This window comes from Mytilus edulis, chromosome 4 (assembly GCF_963676685.1).
Source record: "Mytilus edulis chromosome 4, xbMytEdul2.2, whole genome shotgun sequence".
Classification (NCBI taxonomy): domain Eukaryota; kingdom Metazoa; phylum Mollusca; class Bivalvia; order Mytilida; family Mytilidae; genus Mytilus; species Mytilus edulis.
Window position 1 is genome coordinate 2,055,455 of NC_092347.1, and position 17,918 is coordinate 2,073,372.

The 17,918-nt window shown below is 32.3% G+C and overlaps 2 protein-coding genes across 2 annotated transcripts; one reads left to right on the plus strand and one right to left on the minus strand.

Moving 5' to 3' along the window:
- Positions 1–4,798: 4,798 nt before the first annotated feature.
- On the plus strand, positions 4,799–12,296 carry LOC139518702 (uncharacterized). The gene is made up of 2 exons (XM_071310172.1): positions 4,799–4,861; positions 9,170–12,296. The coding sequence occupies exon 2, from the start codon at positions 9,408–9,410 to the stop codon at positions 10,647–10,649; it is 1,242 nt and encodes a 413-aa protein (XP_071166273.1). The 5' UTR covers positions 4,799–4,861; positions 9,170–9,407; the 3' UTR covers positions 10,650–12,296.
- LOC139518703 (uncharacterized) lies at positions 12,207–14,607 on the minus strand. Its single transcript, XM_071310173.1, has 2 exons — positions 14,119–14,607; positions 12,207–13,125 (listed from the first exon to the last, which is right to left on the minus strand). The coding sequence occupies exons 1-2, from the start codon at positions 14,399–14,401 to the stop codon at positions 12,923–12,925; spliced, it is 486 nt and encodes a 161-aa protein (XP_071166274.1). The 5' UTR covers positions 14,402–14,607; the 3' UTR covers positions 12,207–12,922.
- Positions 14,608–17,918: the final 3,311 nt, after the last annotated feature.

Genomic DNA, 17,918 nt, shown 5'->3' on the forward strand with positions numbered 1-17,918 from the left:
TATTAAGACATGATTACATCGCTCATCCAAGGAATCCGAAGGGGAAAGTAGCAAAAAAACTGAAAAAATGAAAACGAAATTTTTACCAATTTATCCAGTCGTTTCCCTAGTGTTGGTGTAAAAGGAGTTTAGATAGACAGTTATCAAATGAACAAACAATTAGAACTGGTATCGAAAACGGACATTTTGATTGGTGTATATGGTGCCGGTTTAAGTCATACTCTGTTTCTCCCAAAACATGCCGGAATTATAGAACTTTATCCTTTAAAAGTCAGTTTGAGAAATGAACATTTCAAAGCATTTGCAAGATGGAGAAAACTAACGTATATGTTCTGGAAGAATTTGAAAATAGAAAATGAAGACGACGGTTGTACATATATGTTCCCTCTAATGATCTCACGCATTTGGTTTCTAAAATGATGGAGAAATTAAGATCAAAATGCTAAATAAAAAACCCACAGTGAACGCAATCAATTTGGACAAATAGAGGAAATTCGAAGAATCTAGAATAGACAAAATCAAATGGAGAAAATAATGACGGGTGCCATATTTGGAGCAGGATCTACTTACCTTTCTGGAGAAACTTAGATAATCCCCAAAATTGGAGTTTGTTCTGCCTAGTCTTTAGTTTTATATGCTGTGTTTTGTGTGCTATTGTTTGTCTGTTGTTCTTTTTCTTTTTAACTTGAAGCCATGGCATTGACAGTTTATTTTCAACATATGAGTTTGAATGTCACTTTGATATCTTTTAACTCGCTTTGAACAGACACATACAAAGCAAAGAAGACACACACGACTTACAATACAAACGATTACCATGTTAACACAAACAAGACCTAAAGCAATCTGATTGAAGCAAAACTTGGGCAATAAGAATCATAAAACTTTCACAGAAACCGACAGTCAGGTATAAAACATATTGTAAATAAAGGCAATCAGTATATCGCTGTTCAAAAATCATAAATCGATTGAGAGAAAACTAATCCAGATTATAAACTAAAACCGAACGGGGGAAACACATCAACTATAAAAGGAAAACAACGGAACAGCAGGAACACTAGAGTGCAAAAAAACCAAACGCCAATAAACATATAAACAGACTATTTGATAACAATTGTCATATTCCTAATTTGATAAGGACAATTTTGGAAAAAATATGGTGGGTTGAAACTGGTTTTGTGGCAAGCCAAACCTTACGATTATATTGCAATGTTATAAAATATCGTTGAAATGACAGCACAACGTAACAGGAAAACAGTACAGACAAACGCGAGAACACTCAGCACAGAAAAACGCATACATAAATAATATAATACCGTGGTCCAAATGGGCGGCCAGATTTGAGATGTTTCACTGTAGTACATTTCAACATGTAAATCGCAGAATAACAACGAACATTTTTCCTTAACTACAGCCACACCACAAACATTGGCGTATATATATATTCTTGAAATTAAAACAATTATATGAAAAAGTTCCAAAAATGCACAGTTATTTTCTCAATACTAGTCCAAATAATTATCATGATTATTTCTAATTAATGCTGCGACGACGTCATAATTATTTGGACTAATGCAATACTTTATCCTCTGAAAATGGAAATGGAAAATAACTCCACTATACTGACAAATAGGACATTCGTGTCCATCTATGCTGTGATGTTACACTATTGTTTCAGATAAGGAAGAAGGTTGGTATCTATTAAAACGTTTTAAGGGGGTTCGCGGGTCTAAATCATTTATATAGGATTTCTCTATATTTTTCTATAAATGAACTTTATCTTATAGTTAATAGAAAAATAAAATAAAAAATTGGGGTCACCGTTCATTTGCGCCCACAATCTGCCTGCGAAAGAAGCATACATCTTTGTAAAAGTGGTTTTTTTCTGTTGAACTAATAGGAGAAATAAAGGTTATATCGAAATAAAAAAAGAAATTTATTACAGAAATCGCTTAAATTTTACAATAATTTAGTTTAAGTACAGCATATATCGAAATTATATTAAAAAATATAGGTCACCGATGAGTTAAAAGAGATATTTCAATTTAAAAGCCAAAAAATGGCATTTTTCCACCAAAGGGAGATAATTTGGAACTTTTTCAATGATGTTTACATTTTAAAAGTCATCTGGGGCCAACACGAATTAATTGTTTTGAATGTTTTTTGTACCATATGATAAAGTAACAACAACAAAAGGTAATAAATAAAATTTGTAATGAAAAACAAATGTTTAATTTTTTTCTGAAATTTTTTATACCCTCGAGCCTCCTTAAATGGTTTTACACTAATCAATTTTGGGGCACTTTATAGCTTACTGTTCGGTGTGAACCAAGACTCCTTGTTGAAGACCACATTTTTGACCTATAATGGTGTACTTTTACATATTGTGTCTTGGATGGAGAGTTGTCTCATTGGCTCTCATACCACTTTTTCAATGATGTTTACATTTTAAAAGTCATCTGGGGCCAACACGAATTAATTGTTTTGAATGTTTTTTGTACCATATGATAAAGTAACAACAACAAAAGGTAATAAATAAAATTTGTAATGAAAAACAAATGTTTAATTTTTTTCTGAAATTTTTTATACCCTCGAGCCTCCTTAAATGGTTTTACACTAATCAATTTTGAGGCACTTTATAGCTTACTGTTCGGTGTGAACCAAGACTCCTTGTTGAAGACCACATTTTTGACCTATAATGGTTTACTTTTACATATTGTGTCTTGGATGGAGAGTTGTCTCATTGGCTCTCATACCACATCTTCTTATATCTAAGACTATTTATTTGGAAATTGATGTCTTCCACAACATGTGAATAGGTGTAACCCAAGAAATATAAAATAAGAACCACACAAGGATTTGTTAACTTTTTAGAAAAAAAAATCTAGACATGAACAGACTTTCTAATCTTTTCAATATTATTATTTCAAAATTGTTTTACTGTCTCTTAATGGAATTTTCTTCCTCAATTTGTTGTTTTTCTACTGGTTTTGCATACACATCTTTTATTTTTATTGCAATGTTTTAATATTTGCACGCACAGATATGGTTTTGAAGGAAATCTGATTACTTAGATACCTAATAATGTACCAGAATGTGTTCTGAATTCTCCAATTCTTAATTGTCTTACAAAAAATCTAACAAATCTTCAATGCCTTCAGTGCTTTTTGATATTGTTTACAAGCCATTGTTTAACTAAACATTTTTCAAGTATCAATGAAAAAAGAAAAGAATATGTTTAGATATCAAATGTTCTAACGTGAGCACAAAAACATGGAAGTTTTCAACGACCTTGGCTGGCTATACAGTCCTTGCACGGTCGACCAACGAGAGCAACACAACGGATGCCACATATGGAACATTTGCTGACCCTCCTAGGACACCTTAGATTTGACCCAGTTATTAAGTGGGGCTCGTCTGTCTCAATCTCTAGTTTTCTAGATTGTGTTTTGTAGAACATTGAAGTTCTTAATTTTTCGATGTTTTTAGATTTAGGGATATAGCGTTGTCAGTTTGTTTTCTATTTGTTTGAATACCCTTTTTTTTTTAATATATCTGCTTTGTACTAGTTTCTTGACTGCAATCAGAAATAGTAAAAACTGCAAACTTTCCATTAATTACTAATTAAGGGCCAGCAATCCAACAACGGGTTGTCTGATCATCTGAAATTTTCAGGGCTGATAGATCTTAACCTGATGAACTTGTCAACCTTCATGTCAGATTTGCTCTAAAAGGCATTATATTTAGAGATATATTAAGCCAAAAACGTTTTTACTCGTATGTTTCATTTATAGCCATGTTGGTTGTGTTGTTTGGCAATCGGGGATTAATGAGACAAATTTTTTAAACAAGATACTCTAATGATGATGGTGGCCAAGTTTGGTTAAATTTGACTTAGTAGTTCCATAGGAGAACATGTTTCTGAAAGTTAACAGACGAAGACGGAAGACAGCCGCCAAGTGATGAGAAAAGCTTACTTGGCTCCTTTAGCTAGGAGAACTGGAAATTGACAAAGAAAAGAAAAATAACAGTGCTTTGACAGGCGAAGCGTCTCCTGGTGAAGAGACCCGTCATAGGCAGATCTGCTTCAGTTCATTTAAAGCTATAAGTCAAAAGATGCAAGTAAAACGAATCATGATAATATACTTTGCTTTTTTTGGGAACATATGAAAAAGAAGATATGCATGTTTGACGAGTGTGCTTATTGCAAACCCTATTTTCCCTAACGTTAAGTATTTTATCAGTAAAGGTAATGAAAGAGCTTAAAGTGTTAAAACCTAGATTTCTCCAAATGTGGTCGAAGTTCTAAATCTGATTTTACGGCAAAAAGTATATTAGCAAAAATTCAGAAGAAATATTGTGTACAGTTCTGTCAAAAAAATGTCAAGTTCTGTACTTGTGTGAATTGGAAAAATTCAGTAAAATGTATTCTTGATTATTTTAGCATTTTGTAAAATGCCTAGAAAATTTAGTTATTAATTTATGTATAATGACTGAATCTTCCAGGCATTTTACAAAATGCCTAAATATAGAAAATGCCTGTAAAAATATACACCCTGGTATTTTTTTAGCATCCGAGCAGCCAAAACCTTCTGCGGTAAAACATGGTCCACAGTCGTACATTTTGTTCATTAACACGACTTATATCAATACGGAAAAAAAAATATAATGGCAGCTTTCCTGACAAACAATTTAATTAAATGACTCTTTTGATACTGTGATCACTAAATACCATAATGTATATGTGTATGTCTATTTGAACTATTTAAAAATGTACTTCAATGATCATATCATGTGTTTTATTGTCTTCATTGTTTTATTTATTTAATTTATTCAATTGAAAGAAAAACGGATCCTGAAGGTAAGCACACATACATTAACGTAACTGCAAATTTAAACTACAATCATGTTTTTGTTATTCAGTAATTTGTCCATAAACTCAACCATAAAACCAATATTTCTACAATGTAGTTTATCCATATTCTCAATCATCTGACCAAAACATCAATCTTCGATGGAAATAAAATTGAGAAAGGAAATGGTGAATATGTCAAAGCGACAACCACCCGACCATAGAGCAAACAACAGCCGAAGGCAACCAATGGGTCTTCAATGTAGCGAGAATTCCCGCACCCGTAGGTGTCCTTCAGCTGGCCCCTAAAATATGCATAATAGTACAGTGATAATGGACGTCATACTAAACTCCGAATTATACACAAGAAACTAAAATTTAAAATCATACAAGACTAACAAAGGCCAGAGGCTCCTGACTTGGGACAGGCGCAAAATTGCGGCGGGGTTAAACATGTTTATGAGATCTCAACCCTCCCCCTATACCTCTAGCCAATGTAGAAAAGTAAAAGAATAACAATACGCACATTAAAATTCAGTTCAAGAGAAGTCCGAGTCTGATGTCAAAAGATGTAACAAAAGAAAATAAATAAAATGACAATAATACATAAATAACAACAGACTACTAGCAGTTAACTGACATGCCAGCTCCAGACCTCAATTAAACTGATTAAAAGATTATGTCTTCATCATATGAATATCAGGTACAATCCCTCCCGTTAGGGGTTTAGTATCATACTATCATAAAATATATGAGAAGAACATAACCCGTGTCATGCCAACAACTGTTTTTTTAGAAATAAATGTGTTTAGTTCCGATGCAAAGACCCTATCAGTGAATCAATGTTAAAGCCAAAATATGCAATCTTTAATGACCTGACAACAGTATCGTAACTATATCCCCTTTTAATAAGTCTATTTAAAGGTTTTGTTAGTTTCTGAGGAGAATACTGACATTTTTGTGCTTTATAAAGAATATTTCCATAAAATTTTGGATGTGAAATACCCGAACGTATAAGATGTCTGCATGTTGAGTTATATTTACGAATTATTTCCTTATACCGGTGATAAAATTTAGTAAATGTTTTGACCAGTTTGTGATATCGAAAACCCTGGTGTAATAATTTTTCAGTAATACATAAATTTCTCTCGCTAAAATCTAATACATTGTTACATACACGAGCGAATCGTACAAGTTGAGATATATAAACACCATAAGATGGTGACAAGGGAACGTCACCATCTAAAAATGGATAATTAACAATAGGAAATGAAAAATCATCTCTTTTATCATAAATTTTTGTATTAAGCTTCCCGTTTATGATATAGATATCAAGATCGAGGAAAGGGCAGTGGTCATTGTTATCACTAGCTTTATTTAAAGTAAGTTCTACAGGATAAATTTCTTTAGTATACATACTGAAGTCGTCATTATTTAGAGCCAATATATCATCCAAATATCTAAAAGTATTGTTAAATTTTTGTATCAAATGTTGTTTTGATGGGTCTTTGCTAATTTTAGTCATAAATTGTAACTCATAACAATACAAAAACAGGTCCGCAATAAGTGGTGCACAGTTAGTCCCCATTGGAATTCCAATAACTTGACGATATACGGAATCTCCAAAGCGAACAAAAATGTTATCAAGTAAAAATTCAAGTGCATAAATAGTATCAAAGCATGTCCAATTGACATAGTTCTTTTGTTTATTGCTACTAAAAAATGATCTAAAAGAGTTTGAACATATGTACTCGCATTCCGACTTTTTAAATGCCCAGTTAATTAGGGATGTGAATTTTTTCTTAATAAGAATATGAGGCAAAGTGGTATATAGGGTAGAAAAATCAAAACTTTGAACAGATTCAAAATCACCAATATATGCATGCAATTTATCAAGTACTTCCAACGAGTTTTTGACACTCCAAAAGTAATTAATTCCACTATTTTCAAAGGCCTTATTTGAACAATTTATTATCAGGTTTTTTATTGTACCAAGTGTACTAGTAAGTAAAACAGACAATTTAGTAGTTGAACAATGGCTGGAAGATGAAATAAATCTATATTTGTAAGGTTTTTTGTGCAGCTTCGGAAGCCAGTACATAGTTGGGACTTTCATTGTGTTTGGTTCTGCTTGTAAAGAAGTAGCTAAAAGTTTATGTTTGTTACAGATGTCGTTTTCTGAAAATGAAGTCAGTTGGAATGTTGGTGAATTCGTGATTTCCTTTTGCAGAACCTCTATATAAAATTTACGTCAAACAATAATGATATTATTCGCAGCTTTATCAGCCGGGACAAAAACAAATTCCTTGGCTAGTTCTGTTAGTTTATTTTTGATACGCGAAATAGGGTTTTTATAGTTTTTGTTGAGGGTAAAATGTTCTTTAAAATGTTGTATTCGAATATCAACTATCTTCATTACTGAATTAAAAAAAGAGTCCAAAGATTTTTTGTCAGCTTTTTCCCGTTTTACCCATTTCAAACAGTAGGCGCGGAGTGAGTCGTTGATGATATTACGACACTCATTCCAGTTAATAGTTGACGGGGGACGATATTTAGGTCCTTTACTGAGGAATGATTTTAACTCTCGGTCGCGAACGATGTTAAGGTCTCCTGTTATAACATGGGAAATTGGTCCATAGGTGTATTCTGAATTACTGCAATTACACGACATAGGTGTATTTTCAGTGATATTTACATCTTTACACAATTGGCTATAATTAAACACATATTTTCGGGTAGATTTCTTGTAAATATAACAAATGAGAGGGAGTTCAGTATTATCAAAATATCCAGGAATTTGGTCTTTAACAGAATGGTCGTTAAAAATACCGGCAATATTTACAAAATCAAAACCTTTTTTGACATACTTTATTTTAATAAAATGTTTTTTATGATCTTCAGGGCGATCAATTTTTGGAAACAGTTTAGAATAACAATATGCCATTATAATTTGGACAATTTCATACTTAGGACTGTAATATGAAATTGTGTTGCAATCCTCTAAAATTTTATTTAATTTATTTATAGGTAAAGAACAAAGCTTGGTTAACAGATAATGTCTGCCGTTGTTTTTTGAAATGGAAATTAGGTCCGAAATATTTGTATGGTTGGTCCGAAATTTTCTTTGATTGCGATTTTTTCTGCGTCCATGAGAACGATTTTTACGAACAGTTTTAGAAACTATATCCAAAATGTTAACAGAATCGGTTCTTGATATATTGCCAATTCCCATGATATTATCATTAAGACCGAGAGGGTAGACTGTCTGTAATTTTTTAATCCAATTTAATTCATTTATTTTTCGTGATCGTACAAACTTGGAATGAGATTCACCAGGCTGCTTATTTACTACTTCTAAAGGTTGAACTGTTAAATATTTAATAGGATGACTGTGCTTCTTAAGATGTTGATAAATGATACTCTTGAATTTATTGGGTCTTTTAAAACGATACAGGTGTTCTTGCGTGCGTTTAGATAAATATCGCCCAGTTTCACCTACGTACTGAATACCGCATCCCGGTTTGTTTCATGTGAGTAAATAAATAATACTGTTTGTTTTTCAAGTAATATCAGTTTCAAAATTTAGAGAAAATGTGCGACCATTAAATGTGGACCTTACTGTATTGTTGGTGGAAAGACGGGGACACGTAAGTCATTTTTTGGCATGACACTTATCGATAGAAGGGTAACCACGATTTTTATTGTTAAAAACGTTAGCTATTGTAGTATTTTTAGATAAGCGATTCTGAAGATTGAGACGTGTAGATACCCTTTGAACGAGTTTAGTATTTAATATTTTTCCATTTCTAAGCTTCATATTTGTTTTTTGGTATGTAGATTTATTACAAAGGAGCAAAGACTGGCGTCCAGAATATGAACCATCACACAGTAGATTAAATTGTGTAAAAATGATAAAACTGTTCGGCTCAAGACGTCAAATGCTTATTGTCATAAGTTACCCGACAAATTTAACAAAAGATAGGGTATATCAAGGTAGCGACTGACGTCTGACTAAATAGATGAATGGGGCTGAATATTAAAATACTACTTTTTGATAGATATTACTAAAGTAATGAACATAGAGAAGTTCTCGCTCGGACACACACTCCATAATCTAGTATAATATAAGAGCATAAACCTTAAGCACGGGGAGGCACTCTACTGTCTCCACACGGCACTAAAGACAAACTCTGTAAAAAATAAAATTGAGAAAGGAAATGGTGAATATGTCAAAGCGACAACCATATTTCTACTTGTTTGTTCGTCTGTATTGAATGATCTTTTACTTGATGTTTCAGTTTTCTCCTCCCTTTTCAGATGTTGTTTTACATTTGTGACGGGATTTCTTCCTTTGAATAGAAGCTAGAGAGAATTTTTTTCGCTCTTTCGATTAGAACTGACTTGTAGACAGAAGTTCCGGGTTCAAGTCTCGTAGGAGACAATGTTATTTTCGGATATGAATCATATGCTCTCCGGTTACAATTCTAACATCTTATAGCATCTCGAGTAGTGTTGATATATCGTCGGACTGATGCTGTTCTGATAGAAGTACACGATGGCTTATAATCGTCTCTTTGTAATATTTGCTTTGGCACACTTTCTTATCTGCAGCTTTCTGCTTTTAAAAATATTTAACAATAGAACACCAACAAACAGCCCGATAGATTACGGTGTTGACGAAATACGCCCGAAAAATGACGATATTGACGAAATACGCCCAATAGATGACAATATTGACGAAATACATCCCAGTTTATTTGATGACAACAATGAGTCAAGGAAACCAAATATGGTTGAGGTAAATAAAGGGAAAGGAGAAATTACAAGAAAACCAAAAATGAAAGGAAACCTGACATTTAAGATAGTATCTCCGAAAATATCAAAAGTGATAAAATTATTGCCGACTACCCCAATAAAAAATGCTAACAGAACTGGTTTTACAAGAACTCCAATCATACCAGACGAAGATGCCTTCGAACAATGGATGTCTTATGCAATAGAATATTGTCATGGCTATATTATTTCATATGCAAACATATTTTTTGAACTATCATTGGTTGTTATAAATCCAAGATTCAGTCATGGAAACAAAGGAGGAGAAAAAATAGAATCTGTTTTGAACCAGTCGGAAGAAAGAGAATACCTCACGTTAGAAAATGGATATTTTCAGATTCCGTGTTTAAACTGTACAGAGATTTCAAAAGACACATATGGAAAAGATGACCCTAAAGCCAGATGGGTTAAAGTTATACAGTGTTCTAATATCACAAATGGCATAAGTCTTACCAGGTTTTACGATTTTGCTATTGCTTTAACTAGGTTTGAATATGCCAATTTTTATCACACCATGACAGACTGGTTTAATACTTTTTTAATGGCAAAACTTTTTAAGAGAATGACACGGAATTTAACGATACTATTGATAGACGCACATCCAAAAGGTATTTTAGATGAAACGTGGAAGACTTTATTTGGAACTATTATACAAACAAGTTCTTTGAGCAAGCCTCTTACAGCAAAGAAGTTGATATGGAGTATAAATGGGTACGACAGTTTACTCAACCAACATCATCTGTCATTTATTCCTTATATAGAACAGTTCAGAAAGTTTTTCTTGAAATCTCATTGGATAGATGATTCCCATAAACTTAACTGTGACCGAATCAACATTCTTGTAATATTAAGACATGATTACATCGCTCATCCAAGGAATCCAAAGGGGAAAGTAGCAAGAAAAATGAAAAATGAAAACGAAATTTTGACCAATTTGTCCAGTTTTTTCCTATTGTTGATGTAAAAGGAGTTCAGATAGACAGTTATCAAATGAACAAACAATTAGAAATGATATCGAAAACGGACATTTTGATTGGTGTACATGGTGCCGGTTTGAGTCATACTCTATTTCTCCCAAAACATGCCGGAATTATAGAACTTTATCCTTTAAAGGTCAGTCTAAGAAAAGAGAATTTCAAATCATTTGCTAGATGGAGAAAACTAACGTATATGTTCTGGAAGAATTTGGAAGTAGAAAATGAAGAAAACGATTTTACATATGTTCCACCTACTGATCTTACGGATTTGGTTGCTAAAATGTTGAAGACATTAAGATCAAAATGCTGAATAAAGAGAACCACCAGTGCAAACAATCTATTTAGAAACAAGAGGGAGATTAGAAGAATACAGAAGCAACATCATCTAAGGGAGACAATGCCGATAATTAATGAACAGACATTATGCAAAGAAGATACAAAAGACTTGAATAAAAAATATACTATTAGTAAACACAAACAAGACTTGAAGTAATCTGACTAAAGTAAAGCTGGGTCAATACGAATCATACAACTTTCACGGAAATAGACAGTCAGGTAGAAAAGTATTTTAGGCCCGGTTCCTTTTCAATAGAAAATGTACCACGAAGCTATTTAATAGAGATGCATTATTTTTTGTAAGCCATGTTTCATAGTTGCACTTTATAATCATATTACCATATAAGGCCAGTATTAAAACTTAACTGAACGAAAACTGATATTAAAACACAAATTTTCTACATTTGGAAATGCCTGTACCAAGTCAGGAATATGACAGTTCTTGTCCATTCGCTATTGATGCGTTTTGATATTTGATTTTGCCATGTGATTATGGACTTTCCGGATTGATTTTCCTCTAAGTTCAGTATTTTTGTGATTTTACTTTTTAAACACTTTTGCTCTAGTATTTCCAGATATCAAGGACTGTATCAAAACATTAACAAAAAGGAGATTTCTTGTTTTTCTGGTCCGTTAATATTTTGACATTTGAAATGTCTTTCTGCACATAATACCTTTCAGTAAAGAAATATTGACTATAGTCCAAATAATATTAAAACTTGCAATAATTTTCCAGCTCAACAAGATGTCCAGATGGAGAAATTAACGAAATCCAAAACAAAACAACAAGCCAGAATCATGCAAATTAACTCATCATAGATACTAAAATTAATTTATTTAAGTTATTATTAAAATCCAAAGCAAATGCATTTTAAGATTTATTGTATGTTTAAATATATAGTCAGCTATGCTATCTAGAATTCATCATACTTTTCTAAGACTGCTGATGATATATTACATCAAATCGGTTGGATGTGTTACCAGATTACTTTGGCTGTATTTGACAAAACTTTTAGGATTTGTTTGTCCTCAATGCTTCTCACCTTCATACTTTATTTGGCCTTTTTTACTTTTTTGGATTCGGGCGTCACTAATAAGTCTTTTGAAGACGAAACGCGTCTGGTTCAAATTCAAATTTCAATCCTGGTTTCTATGATGAGTTTATTGGACAATAACTGTTCATACTTAAAGGTAGCAATATCTAGATGTTTTAAATTATTTCAAACTAGACCAATTTTATTCAAAGACATTTAGTTAATCTATAATTCACGTTGATGAATATATTATTTTAACTGTTGTCAATATTTAATTAATTAAAACAAAATAAACTGGAAACTAAAAACAACTAAAAAGAAAACATCAATAGAAGATAACATAAAAATTATGTTGAAAATCTTCAATTGACGAATTGTAGAATGTCACGAGAAATAATATACAATCACCAACAAGTCAAGCAATAGCACGTTTTTGTGTTAAAGTTGTGCAGCCTTCCGTTAATCTTTCTTGATAATTATGGAGTAAATCAGCACATGAAAATACCTACAAATTGAAGGTTAGTTTTAAAATCGTAATTAAGTATGCATATATACATGTTCGGCTATATACAAGTTAATCAGATGATTTTTTGTTTTTCGACGATGCCGTATTTACAGCATATGTTGACATTCGTCCATTAAGATAGTGTGGATCTTTCTTAGTTGAACCCATTGTGTTTTCTCTCCTCAATTGATGGTGTTTAGGTCCACTGATTTTATAATTCTCGCCTTTGTTGTTGGCATTCTGAAAAGCTTTGGTTAATGCTTTGATATCTTTTGATTGGCTAGTCAGCCTATCCATAAGTTCTTCGCAAACCCCATGAGTTTCTTGTTGCTGCCCCCTCAGATCTTGCATGGCCTTTGTATGCTCACTGTCAGTTTTTCTCCTATCATTCTCCATTCGCTCTATCGCGAAGTCTTTCAATTGTATTTCCTTCTTTTTTTATTCTTTCCACATGTGCCTCTTCAACCTTCTCCGACTTCAGTAGAAGTTGGCCCTCTAATTTGTTGACCCGGCTAATCAAATCATTAATGGTTTCGTTTTTCTCAGAAATATTTTCTTCCATTGATTCTAGTTTCCATTCTTCAGCGCCTATAACAAATACAATCAAAATATTAGTATATGTAAATTTTAAACGGACATAGTTTTTCTTTATTTGGGATCATTTTACCGAATATGTCTAATAACATAATTAAACGAGAATGTGTCCATAGTACACGGAAACCTAATTGCACTATCATTTTCTATGTTCAGTAGACCGTGAAATTGGAACCAAAACCCTAATTTGGCATTAATTAATTAAAAAGCTCATATCATAGGGAACATGTTGTACTAATTTTCAAATTGATTAAATTCAACTTGATCAAAAACTACCTTGACCAAAAACTTTAACCTGAAGCAGGACATATGGACGGACGGACATAATGCTCATAAATGGGGCATAAAAATATATAAGGTGCTGTCAGGAAAGTGAAATAACAAAAAAAAAAAAAAAATCCGAGGAGAAATAAAAACGACAAGTCCCTTGTCAAATGGCAAAAACATAAGCTCAAACACATCAAATGATTGGATAACAAGTGTCATATTCTTGACTAGGTACAGGCATTTTCTTATGTAGAAAATGGTTGATCGAACCTGGTTTTACAGTTAGATAAACCTGTGACTTGTATGAAAGTCGCATAAAATTCAAACAGATTGACAACGATGTGTGATCAATACAAAAAGACAAAATAGGTAAAAATGTCAAAAATAGGGATACAGCATCAACATTGTGCTATAATCCTAGTTTCTTTAAAAACAATCAAATATGTAATAAAGAAACATAAAAGTTAATAGTTTCAACTTATTCGAAATATACTTTTTTGGTTTCATAATGTTGATCAATTTCTGTATTTAAGAATGAATAATTTAAGAAAAGATAATTCAAATGAGAAACACATGATTTTCCAATTAAATTGCATTCGAGATACCTAAGATCACCTAAGTAACTGGTAAATGAACATCATCTTGACTACCAGTCATATATTTCAGATTTTATCATCCGTTAGAAAGTATCAGTATGAAGATATAGTGTTAATTATGTACCTTTTTCGTGCGTATTCTTTATTTCCTCTGCAATGTGATTATTTCCCGAAGAAGTTAATGCCACCAAAAAATATTCATAACATTTCCTTCCTCTCCGAATCATAACATCTAGAAGATGTTGGCACTGTTCATCTGAAGATTTTTCCATACCAATTCTGTTCCTTTCATCCCAAGTCAGACAACCATACTGCAGTAAAAAATCCAGTACCTCTCCAAGATTCGTAATATTTTTCTTCAATATTCTGTTACATTTTGAAATAGCTATTTTTTGTGACGTCTCCATAGCAAACCATTTATGGAACCTCTGACGCCAAACAAAAAACCACAACTGAAGAAACAAGAACTTATAATTCTGTTATAATGATTTGAATCAATTTCAATATATGACCGTTCATAAGATCATACAGGATGTGTGACTGTAACAAAGAGATAATCATCTAATCATATCTGTCATCTTTACAATATACATTGATTACATACATGATAACTTAAAGATCTCTATCATTGGAAATCCCAGAAAAATATATCACAAGAGTTAAAATTAACAGATGACCCTTAAATTATCATGTCGAACTCCACCTACGTTTACCGCATTTTGGGCAAATATCGGTAATAGGAGATCAACTTAATCTCCGATGTATGATATGACGAATGCTGTAAGGGCGACTGGATCTCAAAATTCGGTTTTAAGGAAAGAGAAACAACTAACTTAGATTTGAGAACCAAAGTGTAAGGTCAAGGTCACAGAAGCTTTAACTCTAGTTTATTTATTCGTGCGTAACTGAGGTCGAAATAATAAGCCTGGATTCTTTGGTTAAAAGTAAAATCACCAAAAATACTGAACTCCGAGGAAAATTTTAAAAACTTTTAAAAGTCCCTAAACAAATGGCAAAATCAAAAACTCAAACACATCAAACGAATGGATAACAACTGTCATATTCCTGACTTGATACAGACATTTTCTTATGCAGAAAATGGTGGATTAAACCTGGTTTTATAGCTAGTTAAACCCCACACTAGTATGTCAGTCGCATTCAATTACATCATATTGACAACAATGTGTGAACAAAACAAACAAACATTATAGGTAAAAATGTCAAAAATAGTTTCTTTTGCCATATCAAGTTCACAATATTTACCAGACTTGGTTTGATGATAATCCATGAGACGAAGAAGACGTCTATTTAATTGATATTTGATGGATGCTAAAAAGTTTGTGTTTTAAAAATTTAACTTAAAGGGATGAATAGGTTTGATTATTTTAATTATATTTACATTTGTCAATAAAGACAAGTTATATAGAACATTCCGGTGACAGGAGCGGAGCAGGACATTCGGGTCCTCTCGAAACATCAGAGTTCATACCGGGTTTAAGTGTGGTTCGTTTAGCTAACTCTCTAGATTAATTGATTTGTGGGAATACGATAGTGTATTTGTGTCATTTGAATATACATGTATAAAGATGTTTTCTTATATCGACTGTTTTTTTTCTTCTTCCAGACTGTTGTAGAATGTATAAAAACTGTCTTTAGTTGAAGTGTATGTTGAGCTTTTTGTATTTATGTCTTTGATTTACTTGTCTTATTGACACAAATCACCTCATAACCTTCCATTAATCGTAAAATCATATTAATTAAAATTCTAGAATGATCTATGTTGCCACTGTAAAAGGATACTACTATCTATCATTCTTACCAACTCAAAAATACTGATTCGTTAAATTTCTCAAGGTTGTAACCCATTACACAGCAGTAATGATTAAATTCATAAACTATATAAACTGCACGACACGTTCATTATTATTTGCTATTTGTTATGTATATATTTCATATAAAGCTTATCAAGGGATTAACCTTTTAATGATATGCGATCTAAAACAATGACGGGATGTTTAAAACTAAAATATCAAAGGACTACATATATATAGATGACATTTGATTGTATAGTAGAGTCTACATTTAAGAAATTCCAATCAAAATGATCTTATCTTTTTCTGGTTATAAAATTAAAAAATGATTTACTGAAAAATCTTCCTTCATAACTACAATCAATTGAATATCAAGAATGTGGTCATTTTGATAAATGTCCTGTTTACAAAACTTTGAATTTTACGAAAAACTAAGGATTTTCTTATCCCAGGCATAGATTACCTTAGCCGTATTTGGCACCACTTTTTGGAATTTGGGATCCTCAATGCTCTTCAACTTTGTACTTGTTTGGCTTTAGAAATATTTTGATATGAGCGTCACTGATGAGTCTTATGTAGACGAAACGCGCGTCTGGCGTACAAAACTATAATCCTGGTACCTTTGATAACTATATAGAAACACTAAAAATTCTGTTATGCTATCTTTCGATCCATAGAGCAGAAAAATCAAAGCCGATTAAGTTAAGGTTGCGTACAAGTTATCATTTTACACAGATTATAATTTGTATTTTGACTTTGTGAAAATTGTAATTAGTACAAAAAGCGCTCGTCAAAATTTGACTAAAATTTTCTTATAACTTGTACAATAATTTAAAGTATAGATTTTGTTATAAAATACATTAATAAACACTGTAGAATATTCATTCAATGACCACACAATAATTCTTATTTTCCAAATTAAAAAATTCCCAGATGGAGGACAGGAAATGTAATTGATACATTAATGCCAGTTAATTTTGATAGTACAATAGAAATTAGGCTCAATGGCAACGCTGATAGAATAATTCTAATATGATTTGTATATAAGGGAATACGTTGATATGATTGGTCGAGAGGACTTCCGGTTGTTGATCTTAACGCTGGTTATTTGTCGTTACACGACGTTGACCGAACTTCTTTTCGTAACCAATGTAAACAAAATGACAACGATATTAACGTTCTCAAAATTTATTTTCACTGTACGTTAATTGGTAAATAAAATGATATACAAAAGCCTTCGTTTGAATGATAATAAGAGTTTTTGCGGTTTACTTTTTATCAGATAGCAAATTTCATTGAGTACACATGTTTGCGTTAACCAACAAATATATTCATGCGCAATGTCTATTCAATGGCATAAATATACAATCAGGTAGCAAGAAAAATTCACGCACTGATTGTCCATCGTTCAATTCTAATATCGACTCCTAGGAGTCGACAATTTACGTGTGATAGAGGTAACGAGTGTGGAAAAACATATTCCCTATCTCCAATTTTGAAATATCATAAGGAATTTATTGGTGTATAAACTGGACCAAGTTACTCACAAATATATTTCGTATTTGTTTTGTGAGTAAATAAAAAAAATTGGTCGATTTTGAGTTTGAACATCGGTATACTACTGTTGCCTTTATTTATACACCAATAAATTCCTTTAAAAAGGCGTTTAATTCTATAATAATTAAATTTGGCCTAGTGAAAATTCTGATAGTAGCTAGGATAGAAATTCGCTCCTGTGACAATTCTGAGAGTATAATAGAAATTGACCGGAGTGACAATCAGGATGGTACTGACGTTGACACACAAATTAAACGTTCCAGAAATAATACGCTGTCTTGTCAACAGATCCAAGCCGCACATTTAATCAATAAAACGGGAAAAAAAACGGAAATAGCCCGGACTTGCTACATGAGATTATGTCGTTATACCAATTCCTCTGTGTGATCGTGTCCCATATGATCCTGGAAATAACTTAGAGGTGTAATTATTTAGTCTAGAGAATGTGGGTACTACATTGGAACAGCTGTTATAGTTTTAATAGCATATTTGTCGAGAAATAAAATTGAAGCTGTTGAAGACACATCTTTATTAACAGCAACAGTTTCGAAAAACT

What these genes read in the sequence shown, in the direction of transcription:
- LOC139518702 (XM_071310172.1), top strand. Translation starts at nt 9,408, where the DNA reads ATGGCTTATAATCGTCTCTTTGTAATATTTGCTTTGGCACACTTTCTT.
- LOC139518703 (XM_071310173.1), bottom strand. Translation starts at nt 14,401, where the DNA reads ATGGAGACGTCACAAAAAATAGCTATTTCAAAATGTAACAGAATATTG. An exon ending in AAAGAATACGCACGAAAAAG is followed by an intron (nt 13,126 to 14,118) that starts GTACATAATTAA and finishes TATTTGTTATAG; the next exon opens with GCGCTGAAGAATGGAAACTA.